The sequence below is a fragment of the Spea bombifrons genome, chromosome 5 (assembly GCF_027358695.1).
Source record: "Spea bombifrons isolate aSpeBom1 chromosome 5, aSpeBom1.2.pri, whole genome shotgun sequence".
NCBI lineage: Eukaryota > Metazoa > Chordata > Amphibia > Anura > Pelobatidae > Spea > Spea bombifrons.
In genome coordinates, this window is record NC_071091.1 from 75,670,444 (window position 1) to 75,687,819 (window position 17,376).

The 17,376-nt window shown below is 41.2% G+C and overlaps 1 protein-coding gene across 4 annotated transcripts in view; it reads right to left on the bottom strand.

Moving 5' to 3' along the window:
• Positions 1-6,289: 6,289 nt before the first annotated feature.
• Positions 6,290-17,376, bottom strand: part of MTCL1 (microtubule crosslinking factor 1) — a 63,115-nt gene continuing 52,028 nt past the window's right edge. For 3 of the 4 annotated variants that reach the window (XM_053466469.1, XM_053466468.1, XM_053466467.1), the window contains 5 exons: positions 16,061-16,312; positions 12,808-13,104; positions 12,170-12,198; positions 10,150-11,671; positions 6,290-7,375 (listed from right to left, as the gene is read on the bottom strand). In XM_053466469.1, coding sequence (XP_053322444.1) covers positions 7,181-7,375; positions 10,150-11,671; positions 12,170-12,198; positions 12,808-13,104; positions 16,061-16,312 — 2,295 coding nt within the window. In that variant the 3' untranslated portion in view covers positions 6,290-7,180. Of the gene's footprint in view, positions 7,376-9,395; positions 9,454-10,149; positions 11,672-12,169; positions 12,199-12,807; positions 13,105-16,060; positions 16,313-17,376 lie in introns of all 4 variants that reach the window. The other variant, XM_053466471.1, reaches the window with a different exon arrangement.

The window sequence follows — 17,376 nt, forward strand, 5'->3', positions numbered from 1 at the left end:
ATATATATATATATATATATATATATATATATATATATATATATATATATACACTGTTACTAATCTATGGTTGAAAGACTACCTGGATAAAATGTAATAGGTGTCACTTTATACCAAAGTTGTTTTATGAGTTTATTTTATTAGCCATGTTTATATTTTATTAACCCTCCAGTCTTGCATGTAGTTTATAGGAAAGGTCATGCGAGTGAAGTATCCTGGCATCACAGATGCTAGAAGGTAATGTTTGTGAACATGCTGGCATTTCATATACAAATATATATTTTTATCTTGAACTGCAAAACGCACACCTTATATTCACAAATGCCAGACAGCCCAGCGATAGATACTGCTGGAGGCCAGTACTGTTCACCATGATTTAATATCCAGATTCCTGCCATTGAGAAATAATATGTTTTTATACATGATGTTACTAGTAGACTACGTCCAGGTTATTGTTCATTTATCCATCTGCAGATAGATCAGATATGCTGACTGCTAAAAAAAAAATTCACGTTTTACTAAAATTGTTAGTACAGCTCTTTTACTCTTCCGCCATAACTGTCTCTCCTCCTATAGACATACAGAAGTGGCCCTTACATGGCCCATTCTACGTAAATATGTTGCTTGTAAAATGCTCCATATTCTTCATACCTTTTATTGGCCAACATAGAAAAGGATGTGAAGTTACATATGCCTCTGGGGGTCTCATAGGTCTCTTGACGGATCCATATTCTTGAAAGAAAACCTAGTGTATTTTACTTGGTGACCACTAAGAATTGAGTGGATTCCACACAACATTCATACTCACAATGTACTTGAAAACATATATATATATCTTCCTATAGATAAGAAAGAATGTATATCTCGAAGCACAAGCTTTAATCCTTTATAATTTATTTCATGTTCTACTCATTTTTTTCTTGTTGTCGTTGATTTGGTGAATTTGGTTACATGTTCTCTGGAAACACTTTCCAGCTAAATCATGTAAAATAGTTAATAAACATGCTATTTCTGTACTATATAAACTGTGTATGCCTTATTTATGCACATCTGCCTATATATATATATATATATATATATATATATACTCTATGTGGCCAAAAGTATGTGGACAACCCTCCTAATCAGCCATCCCACCCATTGCCAGTAGTTGTATAAAATCAAGCTCATAGGCAGCCACCTCCGTAGAAAAACAGCTCAGTGACTTTCTGTGATATTTTCACGTATTATTATTTTTTTCTTATCCCATCAAGCTTCTCCTGCAAGAATGGCGGATATGGTCCTGCATAATACCTAGTTGATATCTAAAGGTGAAAAAGAGTTGAAAACCAGTGTAAGGAGCAAAGATAAAGTAATAATAGGTTGGAACTTTCCTTTCTTTCCGTGTGTTGGAAACACAGCTGCAACCCTTAAACAACACTCTCCGGGTGTCAAAGTATCTAAGCCAAGGTCCACTAAGGGGCGCTCGTGTATTCCATTCGATATAAATGGGAAAAAACAAAAACAGAAAAAAATATATAGTGTAGGTGTACAGATCAATGTAATCCTCCCAATTTATCCCGAATTTTCCACTCACAATATTGCTGTGTTGGTAAATGCGTAACAAAGGTCAACCAAGGGGATCCAAAGGTCAACCAAGGGGATCCGATAGTGTAGTACTGTTTCAAACGCAGGGAACGCAAAAGATAGAAATGTATGTAGTTTGTATATGCCCGTAATCCCTGGTCACAGTGTGGTCCCGGTTGTATGAACCACACTATTGGATCCCCTTGGTTCTCTTTTTTGTCTCCTTACATAAACTTCATACGTGGATCCTGAGGTTGACCTTTGTTACGCATTTACCAACACAGCAATATTGTGAGTGGAAAATTCGGGATACATTGGGAGGATTGCATTGATCTGTACACCTACACTATATATTTTTTTCTGTTTTCCCATTTATATCGAATGGAATGCATGAGTAATACCTAGTTGATGCAGGGAGTTTTTCTGAAAGTCATGTCACGTATCATGCATTGCACAGGGCCAGTTCAGCCCTTTGTGAAGGAGAATTAAGGGATAGACCTTCCTAAAACATAAATGAATTTACCTGCAGATGGGATTTAAATGTTTGGGGTATATTCTGCACCATCTTGGTGTGATATTAATAAGATGTGCTAAACACAGTAAGATGAACAAAAACTACAGTAAGTTTGGTTCTGTAGTAGTTATTTCCACTTGGATATGACTGAAAAAAGTTCATTTTTTTGTGCTGATTGCATTTTAGAGGTTTGTATAAAATCCAGTTATTAGTGAATTTGAGCAATTAGAGCCAGGTTTCAGTTAATCAGATAATTAAAAAAAAATTTTGTGTGTGTTTTTATTATATTTTACAGGAAGATAAATCAGTTTAATTTCATTTCTTAGGTCTGTGAATATTATTTTTCTTGTTTACCAATTTTATTTTAGCTTATTTTTCACATTTTTGGTGGGTATTACCTTATGGTGGCCACTAGGTGTCACTATAGAGTGACCTTTCAATGAGCCAACACAGGGAAAGACGTAACATTACATAAGCTTTCGGTACCTCCAAAGTCTCCTCTTCAGATGCAGAAAACAGGCCACTCAAAACACATTTATTCTCCACCATTGACCTACTGTGACGGCATTTATACAAATTAAAATACCTCTCTGGGCTATGGTGGAAAACCGCAATCTAGGACACATTATTTTGCCATGTTTATTATGTTGTATGATCTATATTTATAACTTTCGTGTCCTTGGCATTTTGGTTTATATTATGGCTCAATGCTTGGTTCAGCTTTATAAAATATTTAGCTTGTTTAGCCTCCGTGTAAGTTAATATTGTTAAAAACACTGCTAAAACAGTGAAAATCATATTAACTTAACTGTATATTCTTAAAGTTCTTGAACTGAAACAGTTCTGTTTCACTTTTGCCACGTTTCCTATACTTCTCATTGTGAAGGCTGACAAAAAATTGGTTTGTTGGTAGACTGAGTTACACGTCATGATTGTGTTAAAATGTGTCTTGAATGTGTTTTGAAACAAATCCACAGTCCTCATTTAGAATCTTAAACTATTTTAGTTTGCCTTTCCAGTGTTTCGCATTTACCTATAGAGGTTCAAACGCAGTTGCCTTTAAATATGGGCTGAATGTTTTTAATAAAGAAGAATATACAGGAAAATGATTGGTTATAAGGTTGCAACTAGTTATAACTTGTTGAGAAATCAAATTGCCATATTGGGGTCAAGAAGGATTTTTTTGTCATTTTGCTTCTCTCTTTTGGATCACCAGCCCGGTGGAACTTGGTGAATCGTTGGGTTAAAGACCCGCAGCAATGAGTAGGGTACAAACAGGCTGTGAGCTTGAGCAGCTGGCATATTCACCCCCAGCAACTGTGCAGAGCTACATAAACGAATATGAATAAGGGTCACATAATAGGCCGCAGAAAGTATTGTCTGCCACACATAGGTCAAGAGATGTGAAAAACTGTTTAGCGGGTCATGTGAATATTCATAAACACAGGGGGGCAATTCCAGCCAGGTGGCTCAAAAATAAAGCAGCCACCAACAAGTGTGGAATAAAACCATGCCAAATACGTATCATTCCATGGTGGTCAAAACACATAATCAGAAAGAGAATGCATTGAAATAGGGAACAATGAAACATCCTGTCTCTCTGGTCAGCCTGGTGGCTGTGTGTGGAATTGCAAGTAAAATACACGAACCTTGAGGAAGTGACCCAGAATCTTTAATTCCGAGCAGCCTAGGTGGCAGATGCCCCACGTTCTTCTGTGCGTCTACATAAGAGAGCATCCCGCCCTGAAACGTAGGAGCAGGAGCTGTAATTAACACGACTACTTCTGCTCCCTGATATACCGTATTGGCTCGAATATAGGCCGCACTTTTTTCCCCCACTTTAAGTTTTTAAAGTGGGGGTGCGGCCTATATTCGGGGTCTAGCGCCCGACGCCCGGGACATGCAGTCCCGGGCGCCGGGCAGGCAGGGGGGTTAGGATACAGATCCCCCGCAGCGGTGCAGGGGACCTGCATCCTTCTCCCCGATACGCTCAGACAGCCTCCCCTGCCAGCACTTCCCACGGGGGGGGGGGTGCCGGCACGGGAGGTTATCTAAGCGTTTTACCTCTGCCCACCCCCGACTTACCGGAGCAGACTCCCGGGTGTCTTGCGGGGCCGGCGGGAGACATCTACGCAATACGCGTATGCAACTTCCGGTACCGGTACCGGAAGTTGCATACGCGTATTGCGTAGATGTCCCTCGCCGGCCCTGCAAGACACCCGGGAGTCTGCTCCGGTAAGTCGAGGAGGGGGGGCAGAGGAGGACAGCGGCAGCGTATCGCGGGGAGGGAGGACAGCGGCAGCGTATCGCGGGGAGGGAGGACAGCGGCAGCGTATCGCGGGGAGGGAGGACAGCGGCAGCGTATCGCGGGGAGGGAGGACAGCGGCAGCGTATCTCGGGGAGGGAGGACAGAGTGGCAGCATGTTTTTTTTGGTGCTTTTTTAAAGAAAAAAAACTTTTTCTTTAAAAAAGCACCAAACTTTTAGGGTGCGGCCTATATACGGGGGCGGCCTATATCCGAGCCAATACGGTAATATAAAAATTAAACGTTGATTCTACTGAAAATTTCCTGAAGGGGGAGTATTTTCTCTGTTAACTCCCAGTCTCAGACAATGAAACCTGACCTAATAATACACCCTAGTCCATTATAAGGAGCATACAAAGCATATATTTTTGGGTAATGTCACCAGCAGGAAGGAGTCACCCAGACCCACTGTAGTCTTGCACATATGTTTAAATCTCTGCATAAGTGGCGTAAAACAACACAGAAAGGATTGTTTTATCAGATGAAGTAATGGTGTGTGTGACTAACGCACTTCCGTCCCCACTCACCTCCACTCCTCTGCAAATATTTGCTGGATATTTAGGTGAAATCCACCATAACCGGCTCTTAGATCATGTCTAACGCTACAGGCGACTGACCTCGTTCTATTGTTAGGCAGAAAATTAGCAGGTGACACCTTGGTACATCAGCAGAAATAATTCATGATACAATAGGTATATAATATACAGTATAATATATGTCACCCTCTGCATTTTTCTTTTTATTTCCCCCCTCCCCCAGAAGCCTGTGTTATCTCATGCCCCCCCCAGGTGAAAGCTGCTCCAAGCGTGGTAGGCCCACAATGAAAACTGGATTCCTAATCCACCCCCAACATGGGGGTATGTAGCCCCTTCTCTCCTGGGAACGCTGGACTCCCACTTAAGTCCTCAAGGAGGGGTGGAGGACAGAAGGCACAGTCTTCCCAGCAAAAAGCCACGTCTTAGGGGACCTGCCTCAACTGCTGTATTTCCAGCGCAAAATACGTGATATCACATCAAAACTCAACAACACACACGCACAACACGACAAACCCTCTGATACGTTTGGACAAGTATAAAAGGGTGGGATGTTCCATTACATTTTATTTATGGAGCGCTAGGAGGTTTTGTAGCGCTATTACAGTGGAGAAGGTGAGTACAAGATGTGTTTGGCATGTCTACAACACAGTCCGTCCTCACGATACCCTTGGCATCGGAAGATCTGATTGTAGAAAAACAAAATTCGTACACATAGTGTAAAATCTTTGGGGTGCACATGTATTTATGCAGAGCATTATTCTCAGCGGTTAGGTGGGTTTTAGCACTTAACTCTCGGACAAGGCAAGGCTCATTGTATATGCAGGGATTGGGGAGACGTTGGTAGGATTTGCATTCATCAGTTCTGCATGGAACTCAGTTTAATCGGATAAGACGCGGCAAATAAAATCCTAAAATCTCGCAAAAAAAAAAAAATTTGAATGGGTTCATGTAATGTTATTACACTAACCAGCTTATGGCTTCTAGCGAGCTGGCAAATCTCATTAGAATCAGACTTGTGCAGAAAGCTTCACTTAAATGAATCAACTCCGGATTTCTATTATTACCTTATCTTTAGACATGTCATTTAGAAGGACAATTATGTAAAAAAAAATCAATTTATCCATGAAATAACCTGTAGCTTATACAGTAACACACAATCGTAGACTACAAGCCCGATTTGCCTGAGAGTAACGGGAGTTTCATTTAAGATCCAACCATTTCTGCAGGGATCTATACTTTGATTGGCTAAGGAACCAACCAATTAAAAGTTCTCATTGTGCTGGTCTGGATTTATTTTCTAGGTGCTGAATAAAATAAGAACAGAGGGACAGAGGCATTTGGGGTCCAACAAGAACAAAGAAAGACTCATACATCTCAACAGGGCTTTAATAGTGAAGGACAGCCTTGTATGTACTTCCCAGCATAATCCGTTACATTTCATTATGCCTTGGCTTTTCCATGAAACATCACAGAGACTTGTAGATACATAGCTGGTGAACGTCAATTTTTAAAAAATTATTTCCTGTGTAATCAGTGCAAGTAAACTAACGCTAAACTTACAGTACATAAATCACAAGAGTACTACAGTAAAACACAGATTCATTCTCATGAACGATGGTTCGTTACAGCACAACTATGTACATGCACTAAAGTGCCCGCATCTGCTATCAAGTGACATCATCATTTTTTTTTTTTTTTGCATACAGCCAACTTGATAAGACATTTATTTATTTTGTCGATACTTTAAGTCAATAAAATACATCTCTTTTCTGTTTATAGAATGGCTTCTTCTTTCATTACAGCTTCAGACGAGATGAAGCACCTTCAAAAATAATCATTCTATGAACAGTCGAACGTTAAGAGTAGAAATCATTAAAAAAAAAAACAATGGATGGATAATTAAAAAAAAAACATGATGAAAATAAAAAGTTGGGGGAGCAATAATAAAAAATAAAAAAAGGCAGTCAACACCGAGGGTAATAAAGCATTCATTTTCTTATATGTTGTCTTAATGATCGCTTTACATTAACTTTTTCTTGAAATGATGGAGACATAACGTATGGTTATCTCATACAGGCACATAAGATGTTCCATTCTTGAAAAACAACCACATGTTCCACAGGTTGAACATTCAGTAATTGCACAGAGCATTCCGCAGACTGGAAAATACAACACGTCTCAGTGGTCAGAGACTGACATCTTTTGAATCTGATGTTAAGCACACTAAGTCGCACATTTGATTATTCATGCAAGGTGGCGTCAATCTTCTATATCGTCCGCTTGTGTTTGCTTGTTTCCCTGCTCGTCAGCAACATTCAGATTGCTACTGGATGGAGCGCGGGAGGCAGTGGGGGAATGAGAAGCCCATCTGGAAGGCAGGCGTCGGTTCGCTGGTCTCTCTGGTCTGGAGAAGCTGGATTCTAAGGACGGAGCTAACTCGGGACAAGGCAGTTCCTTTGCGGTAAAAAAAAAAAAAAAAAAAGTGATTACCCCAAAATGTAATCCAGACTTTAAGAATTACCCTTCATTTCAGACTAACAACCTAAATATGATGATCTAATTAAACAAAATAAAAAAAGCAAGTTGACCTTAAACAATTTATGATAAAAAAAAAATGTTGAGTGACAAAAACAAGAGGTTAACCCAACCAAATGCAAATCACACCAGAAATCAAACAAGAAAATAAATGGGAGAATATGGACACCAAATGTATTGGAAACATGAATGTGTTTGACGTTAAATCCAGTTATTAAATGTATTAATGTTCAGAATTGAAAACAATAAACGCGGCATGCACTTTTATGGCTTGGATGATGTGGCTGGCACTCAAGAACTAGCAGCCAAAGAATGGTTTAGAAGATGAAAGCAACAGAGGACCTCCTGCTCTTCTCATGTCATGACTCTTTAAAAGACATACATATTCACAATGAGCTGCGCTTGAAAAATTGGCCAAAAAGTATTTTGTTTCCTCCTCTAATCTAATGCTAACTGTGATTTGATTCACAAAGAATGCAATGAAGTACACATAAAACATTTTCTAACTACACAGCCTGTCACAAAACATAACAAGCAATCACAATAAATTTATCAGCACCGCAAGACAGAAATTTAGCGGAGAAACACAAATGGTTGTAATTTGCTTCTAAAAAAATATATAAATACCAAGCCAGTGATTTTGTGGATGTGAAATAACGGCAGTAAAAACACAGATGATAAGAAATGTATAGAAAGTTTATCAGTGTTACTTTATGTCTGTTTTTCTCAAACAGGCCACATATAAAGCCAGGGATATTTAATGATTAGACCAGGCCCACCATCTTCATATTTAGACAATTACAATCTAAGTAAATAGATTGTGACTCATGGTTGGTTATGATTTAATAATGCGGCGATGCTGAGAGAATGGATAAGAGTTAGCTCACTAAATGTACTATTTAACCAATGAATTAATGTCTTCCAGCAAGGAAGGTGGTTTTATACACCAGCATTATTGGAAAAAAGTTTTTTCTCTTGTGTTTGTGTAGGTATGGAAAGAAATGCATAGAAAATGGCACATCATTACAGGAACCCACGTAGATATGAAGTATAGAAGACATGGTAGGACCAAACATGCTACAGGAGAATGGCATCCACAAAGGGTACATGAGTTAAGAAAGAAAGACAAAATGAGGGACCTGGAGAAAAAGAGTGTAACACGTAGAAAGCATGTTAATGAAAACAAAGCAAAAAGCATAGAAAAAGGAAAACAGACAGATAATAATCAAAGTGGCTGGATAACTTAAGATCATCCTGATGGCCTCCCCTTCCATACTTCCATAGATTATACTGTATTATTGCATTGGTTTCATAACCCTACACACCTATGCGGGACAGCAAAGACTAAAAATCAATTCTATTTAGACTTATTTATTAACACAGATGGAATCTAGAAATATATATTAGTATATGATTGGTTTGTGGCCATTTAATACACTAAGCATTAACAGCTCTCATAGCCATATGTGTTTCATAGTAGAACTCAAGGTAAAACGTCCCTGCCTCCTAATCACCTTGGACCGTAAGCAGGCATCTAGGTTGCCTTAGGCATGACCCGGCTCTGTACATTCAAAATTGAGGCATGTTTGCAAAAATATTAATAAGTTGCACATAAAAAGTTGCAAATAAATATTTATGGTATTCCGTTCCTTTAAGATAAATGCTCTGTTTTCACTCCAGGGGCAATATAATGACTTATTTTAGTCTGAAGCTGCACCTATATTTAGCCAACGGATGGATGGTATCTATATTTATAGCAAAGACTTATAAAGTAATGGGGTGAGCATGCAGTGAGGAAGTCACTGGGCGACAGGAGCAGGCTCCATCTGTCCAAATCTGTTTTTCTTTTTTTGTTCGGCTCATACGTCCGTAAATCTGATAAACAGAAAAGCATTGTTGCCAGACATTAAGCAGAAAAAAAGATATAAAAGAAACTTACAGCAGTGAAGCAATCAGAGTTAGAGTCCCCAGGGGGCAGTTAGTAAGACAGTTTGGTTCTAGACAGGATAGACAGAAAGAAAGCAAATAGATAGAAAGGAAATTAAAAAGAAAATAATCATTATTAGATACCATTGCAGAAGCGTGCCGTTTCCGCATATTATCAGGACATCTCAGAGGTTACAGGAAACTTACCACCATCTATTGTAACAGTGACAACAATAGCAAAACTTGAAAGTAAAAGATATTTTAGTAAAAAATCTTGAAAGATAACTTTTTCCTGTCATTAAATCACAGCAATTCAATTGTGGGCAACGGGAAACTGTCACATTAAAAAATGGACTAAAAATGATTCGGATAAATGTCTTTGTTAGTGGTCAATTCATTTTCAGACAACGAATTCCATTTCCTGTCCATTCATTTCGGAGAAAAATCGGGGTGGGGGTGCTTTTTACATTCAGAAACAAAATGTGTCGTCATTCACCCTCATTCACTGTCTCATGCCCTTTCACACTCTCATTCACACTCGCTATGTTTTTGTGTATTCATTTCACTTGTTTTACTCTTCTACTTATCCTGTACTTATCCAGAGCAGCTGTACAATAGTAAGGTAACCACAAGATCAACTGCTATCGTGTGAATGTGCTTTTATATAGAGCATTTTCAGACAGCTGCAAATATATGAAAATTAATTTCTATAATAAAATACCATTGAAAGAAATAGTGCTCCAAAATGCAACTCAAGTGAATCTTACCTCAACGGATCCCAGTTCTGCTTTAAGAATTTCTGCAGCTGTGTGGTCTCTGTAGACCCTGGAAGGGCTGTGTGGAGATTGCTTTTGATCTTCTATCAGTTTCTTGCTGAGAATTTTGGCAACGTTTTCTGACAGGGAATAGCCTGGTGGGGTGGAGAGGTCTTGTCTGCTAGTGCTGATATCAGTATTTTGTTCCCTTTCTAGCTCCATCGTTATGCGGATAGGGCTAGGTGATCTCCCTCTAACATCCATGTACGTTTCTGGCACATTCCCAAATTCAGACCTGGGTTCTGCAGATCGAGATCTGCTACTTGGCCTGGAAAGCTTGTTCAGATGATCACAATTTACCGGGCTATGGTCAATAATATTAAATAGGCTAGAAAGACCATCATTAATAGTGGTGTGGACAGGACTCTCTCTTGTTGTGGTTGACCTAGCCCATGCCGATTCATTAAAACCTTTCTGAGGGGTACCCGATGCAGCACGGTTACTTGGCTGATCTGTTTTTGGCAGGGTTTTCTTCGGCAGCTTTGGAGAACCATATTTAGGTGAACAGCAGCTGCGTTCAAACTTAGCCTGGACCTTTTCAATGGCTGGAGCCAGCTGCCTACTCCTTAAGCTACGTGAAGGTGAGCATATGGGAGTAGACCCTCCCTTAGGAGTCAGACACTTGTGTGGGCTGCCGGTGATGCCTCGTAAAGCCTCTGTCTGCAGGCCGACACTAATTGTTTGTGTGGTTTGCGTTCCTGTGTTCCTCAAACCGTTTGTTTGACATGCAATGTCTTTAAACTGAGGGTCTGCAGAGTTTGTTCGGATTGCATTTCTAACAGAGTTGGCAACTTCTTTCATATCATCGCTCATATTTCTTGACAACGCTATCGTGTGCAGAGGAGAAGCAAATCCTACTGTAGTGCAAACCGGACGGTCTATGAGGTTTAAACCGCTTTCCATAAAGTCTTTGTGGTGTTTATTGACATCACAAGGCCACTTCCCAAATGCCTCTCCAGAACCACCTTTTGCTTCTGAAACATTCCCTTTGGGTTTGGTCACAGAAAACGGTACATCTTGATCCGACGGTTTATTCTCTTCATTGCCATTAATAGCTGAGTTATCAAACCTACGGACCATGGGTGGGCTATGGAAGACCCTGACTCCCATTCTTTCTGCTACTGTGTGGTTTCTAGGAGACTGTTTTGGGCAATGTTCTGGATTGGTCATTGTATTGGTCGTCATAGTAACACTTGTTGTGAGGAACCATGACGGTGACTGGAATGTCTCAGTAGCCAAACCCGCTTCCAACTTGCCATTTGCTGCTCTGCAGACGCCAGCTATCCTATCACTTTGCCCTGCATTACCGTAATCCCAATTCTTGTTAAACTCTTCAATATATTTCAGGTCATCAGGTGACAGAGGTGGAGATAGCTCATCCTTGTCACTAGCAAAATCTGAGTTCTTTTCCGGAAGAAAAGGAGAACTCTCCATTAAACGATGGAATTCAGACATGGAAGAGACAGACATTACCCTATAGAATGAAAAAGGAGTAGTTACTGGTTTGGGTTGGGCAGTTTGGGTTCAAAAAGAGCACCCTAGACCTATTCTTTTGTTAAGTTATGTTGGAGTCTATGTTGCACAGACTCCAATACATCTTACTGCATGCAAAGTGTTGCAGGCATTCTTAGGTTACTGGAAGTAGAAAGTGAGTATTCTGTCCAAGTCGCCTTTACTGGAAGCAGGGAACATATCCCAGTATTCTTCCTGCATACTGAAATCAGTGGGCGTGGCATCAACAAATCATATGTATGCCATCTGACCAATGATGCTTTTGTAGCATACATGTGATTGGCTGCTGCTTAATTGACTCCAATGGAAGTGCTACTGAGCATGTGCAGTAAGTGTACATACCAATAAATTTGCTGGTTTTGGCAGAAGTAGCCAGGGCAGGACTTACAGGAAAGAGAAATGTTTTCTAGTACAGAACTAAATATTAGTTGCACATGTTTTTTCATTATAAAGTACTTACCTCTGCAGGCCTCCCTTTTGCACCTCTTCCTACAATAATAATACAAAACATTGTTACACAGATATATTATATAAAAGAGACAACAGAAACTACTAGACAGTTTTTGCTTTATGTAGATGTTAAGGTTCATGTAATGAAACATCTATGATAAAGGATAAAATGTGATAAAGCACTTGAATTTTTACACATTGTGTCAGTGAAAAATGTTTACCAGATGGGTTCAATAATGTGATATATTGCCAACAACATCACAATGTAAGATAAAGTCTTTCTTCTATGTCACTCATAGTTCACAAATATATTTTTCCACGTATAGAAATTCGCATGTTCATGATTTATTGTCTGAAATGTCTGAAGTCCAAACATCTTCAAAATGAAAGTGGTACCTACTATAGGCCACGACATCTGCGAGGTCAAGAACTTTTGTATTGGCCACCACTACAAGAATGCCACATGACATGCATGTTTTGAGTCTAGTCAAAAAGCATATGAATTGCAGGCATGACTAGCTGACCTCATAAAAAGGTTACATCCTAAACTGTGACCTTACACTCAGCAACATGTCTTTACGAATCACAACACGTTCTGATACATCTATATTCCATGTTAGAACTTTGCAGCAAATGAACAGATCTCACCTCTGCTGAGAACTTGTTCCGCTCCAGTCTGTGTGGTTGAGGTATCTCTGCTTCATCTGCAGAGTCCAGCGACAGGGCATCAAGAAACAGGTTTTCAGATCCAGAACAACGGTCAGATCCCCTCAGTTTGGGCAATAAATCCTCCTCGAACGGCATATCATCAGACTCAGAAAAGGATCTGGCTCCAAGCACACGAGGAACGTCCAGGTTGCCTTTGGTTAAAAACGGATTCATATCACCCTCTTTTTCTTCTACCGTGAACTTTTCTGCTCTTCGGGTACCTACTTCTTTTTGGAGCTGTAATGAGGTAAAACGAATGGCATCATAAACACAGTTTTTTTTAATGGAGCCAGTTAAAAATAGCTAATAAAATAATGACCCATATCAAATTTTAAACAAGCCAGAAATTCCAAATTTAGAGATATGATGATTTGCATTTGTTTGCCAAGCTTGTCCTTATTGTTACCTCTACTCATTCATAGCTTTTTCTCATTCAAGACTACTATGGCTTCCACTGTGTGTAATACCTTGCCTCACTCCTTCATACAGACATTTAATGGATGGATTTTATTTCTTAAAATTGGTTGACAACACACAGAGTTTTACACTGTACATAAGGTTTTGTAAAGCAATGACACCATATTTCTGGTTTGTAGCATCTGCTATTCTTTGATGAAGTCAGATTCTGTGTTTAGTTTCTTCCAAGTGTTATACCAACAGTTATTCACTGTTGATACATTTTCAATGACATTTTTATTACATCAGTATGGACAAGGCCTAGGAAGGCAAGTGAAAAAACATTCACCATTTTAGTATCATGGATTGGTAGTCTTGTTGCCTATTATTTTCAAGGTCAATTAGTCCTCACTAGTAAATAGTTGAACATTGATGTAACTTTTTTCTTCAGGACATTAGTGATTAGCCATCATGGTGAAACGCATAGGGAAATAGAGCACAGTCTATTTGTTATTTTTAATTGGTATAATGGTACCCTTCTATTGAACGGTTAGCAGGGTCCAGCCACAGATTTATTGTGAAAGACTGGTACCCTGACATGGCCACAGGTAGGTACCCTGACATAGCCACTGAGATTTTAGTTTTCACACTAGGGATTCTTTCTATTGAAGGATTTCAACTTTTTTGTTGTGTAACTGGATAGTAATCATATTGATTAGATCTTCAAGTAAAACCCCAATGCCATAATCCAGGTTCAGGCTAGTAAACCACCCTGTGCAACGGCTGAAGCACTGAAGAGCCTGAAAAAGTGTGGATAGCCATTTGCTATCTTCCGAGTTTATGGAGTTGTCACGTTTCACCATGCGCTAGCTGGACTTATCCAAAACCTTGCCATTCATTTTCATGTTTCCAGCCACTAGTGGCCGCCCTTGCCACTCAGGCCAATTACCAGGTCCAGCTGCAGTTGCTTACCTAATCAAGTCAGCCTTTATAACCTGCCCAGCCCTGCAGTCTGGGCCTTGACATTGTAATGTTTGAGGACTACCTGTTTGGTTCCTGATTTGTTCCAGTACCTTGCCTTGTTCCAGTACCTTGCCTTGTTCCAGTACCTTGCCGTGTTCCAGTACCTTGCCGTGTTCCAGTACCTTGCCGTGTTCCAGTACCTTGCCGTGTTCCAGTACCTTGCCGTGTTCCAGTACCTTGCCGTGTTCCAGTACCTTGCCGTGTTCCAGTACCTTGCCGTGTTCCAGTACCTTGCCTTGTTCCAGTACCTTGCCGCGTTCCAGTACCTTGCCGCGTTCCAGTACCTTGCCGCGTTCCAGTACCTTGCCGCGTTCCAGTACCTTGCCGCGTTCCAGTACCTTGCCGCGTTCCAGTACCTTGCCGCGTTCCAGTACCTGCCTTGCTCCAGTTCCTGCCTTGCTCCAGTTCCTGCCTTGCTCCAGTTCCTGCCTTGCTCCAGTTCCTGCCTTGCTCCAGTACCTGCCTTGCTCCAGTACCTGCCTTGCTCCAGTACCTGCCTTGCTCCAGTACCTGCCTTGCTCCAGTACCTGCCGTGTTCCTGAGTTGCGGCCAGCACCCCAGTAAGTGGACTCCAAAGTCGAGTACCCTGTAAGTGGGCAACCTGCCGTGTGCCCTGCAAGTGGGCAACCTGCCATGTTCCTGAGTTGCGGCCTGCGCCCCACTAAGTGGACTCCCAAGTAGAGTACCCTGCAAGTGGGCAACCTGCCGTGTGCCCTGCAAGTGGGCAACCTGCCATGTTCCTGAGTTGCGGCCTGCGCCCCACTAAGTGGACTCCCAAGTAGAGTACCCTGCAAGTGGGCAACCTGCCGTGTGCCCTGCAAGTGGGCAACCTGCCGTGTTCCTGAGTTGCGGCCAGCGCCCCACTAGTGGACTCCCAAGAGGAGTGCCCTGCATCGCGACTCCCAGGATGACTGCCCACTAGCGGACTACCCTGGTTGAGTGCCCTGCAAGTGGGCAACCTGCCGTGTGCCCTGCAAGTGGGCAACCTGCCGTGTGCCCTGGAAGAGGGCTTCTAGCCGTGCCGTGTGCCCTGGAAGAGGGCTTCTAGTCATGTGTCCCGCAAGAGGGCTTCTAGTCGTGCCGTGTGCCCTGCAAGAGGGCATCCTGCCGTGTGTGCCCCGAAAGAGGGCTTCTAGTCGTGCCGTGTGCCCCGCAAGTGGGCTTCCTGCCGTGTGTGCCCCGCAAGAGGGCTTATCTGCCGTGTGCCCCGCAAGAGGGCTTATCTGCCGTGTGCCCCGCAAGAGGGCTTATCTGCCGTGTGCCCCGCAAGAGGGCTTATCTGCCGTGTGCCCCGCAAGAGGGCTTATCTGCCGTGTGCCCCGCAAGTGGGCTTCCTGCCAAGTAACTTCCATTGCATATATATTGTTGTATCATCGCATTCAATACAACTCTTAATCCTGATCTGTTGTCTGTGGTTTATTCCTGCGCCTGTCTGTAACAACCCCAGACCATAATGCATCGTGGGGTACAGACAGAGCCCCTCGTATCCCCTGCACCTGGGCTCCTTATCAACCTGTGTCCTCGGTTCGTGACAGGAGTAGATGATGTTTCCTAATGTTGTATACTCGTGATGCCACAGGGGGTCAAGTGACGTATAGGTGGGCTGGAAGTCAACTATGGAAACATAATCGGTTATTGGAGATGGCGGAATGTTTTCACACAACTCTTCTGATGAGGATTCTCTCCCATAAACATTTCAGTTTAAAATATGCTACTGTTAATTATGAATATCACAGAATTATTCATGTTTAGTGAATGGTAGAAATGTTCTTACCTGTTCTATGTTCCTCTGGAAGTCTCTACTCTGCCTTTCCCAGTCCCGGCGGTCCCGGTCATAGCGATCCACTAGCTCTGCCCTCTCCCTGCACCAGCTCTTCTCAGATTGCTGAACCTGCCTCCGCAGACCTATTACCAGACCGTGACTCTCGGCAAGCAGCTTCTTGTGCTCATCCCGCTCCTGCTTGAATGATGATCTTAAATCTGCAAGGCCTGTTTCTCCTGGGACTTTTTGCTTCCTTGCTTCATACTAAATAAAAATGTAAAGGGAACAATGTCAATACGACCAAGTTTTGTATATTACGGAAACATTATGTCTCAAAAAAGAGTGAAACACACACATAGGTATCAGCTAATCTTAGGATGCATGTAAATGGATCATTTAGCTTCCATATTTCAATGGCTGTGGAAATCATCACTATTAATATGTTACATTTATTTACACACATTATGAAACATGGGATAAAGTTTTCAATACTGTGTCCAGCTTTGCCTTTCATGGAGGTATTTTAAATCGGAAACCATTTTAAAAAGGGAGCATCTTCGTTAGGATTTTAATACACATCACATCTATCTAGATCTGTTAATAACTATACCCAGACCAATTTAACCATCACCAATACATGCTATACCATTAAGCTAGCCTGGACCTCCTACAGTGCTACCCTCTACCAGAGTTATTATATGTAAGACATACAGTTATAAATCGCATAATATCTTTTTGTTCCAGAATACACATTTTACTCACAATAAAGGGCAATTGAAATGAAACTGTACATACAAACAATGCTTTTTTCTGTTTCCGCCCACAGAATGATATCATTACCCCAAAAGACAGTGTGTCGTTAAAATACTTTAGAAAATGCTTTTGTGTTTTCTGATAATTCATACAAGGAATTCCTTTGTTAGAAGCATTGGGGAAAACCCCACCTTTGGTCTGGGTTTCACTCCATTGATCATCATCAGCACAGATTTCACTGGTCATTGATCTATTATAATTATTATTTTTTATTTATATAGCGCCAACAATTTACGCAGCGCTTAAGACATTTTGTTAAGTTTAAATGGTCTCGAAAAACACAAGAAACATAAGAATGATGGCTTTTCAATAACATCATTGTGCTCGTGTCTAGCCTGAAACGGGGATGCCGTTCATTAAATTGGGCCCCTGTCATTATCCTGAACAACCTTATTTTAGCTCATTGGCTTTAAAGGGGCAAAGTAAGTTCATAACTATGTGGCGCCCTGTAACCATTACCAGCATTAGCGGTTGGGACAGTGTGTAATTGTTCAACCCCCTTCCACAAAGGAAGA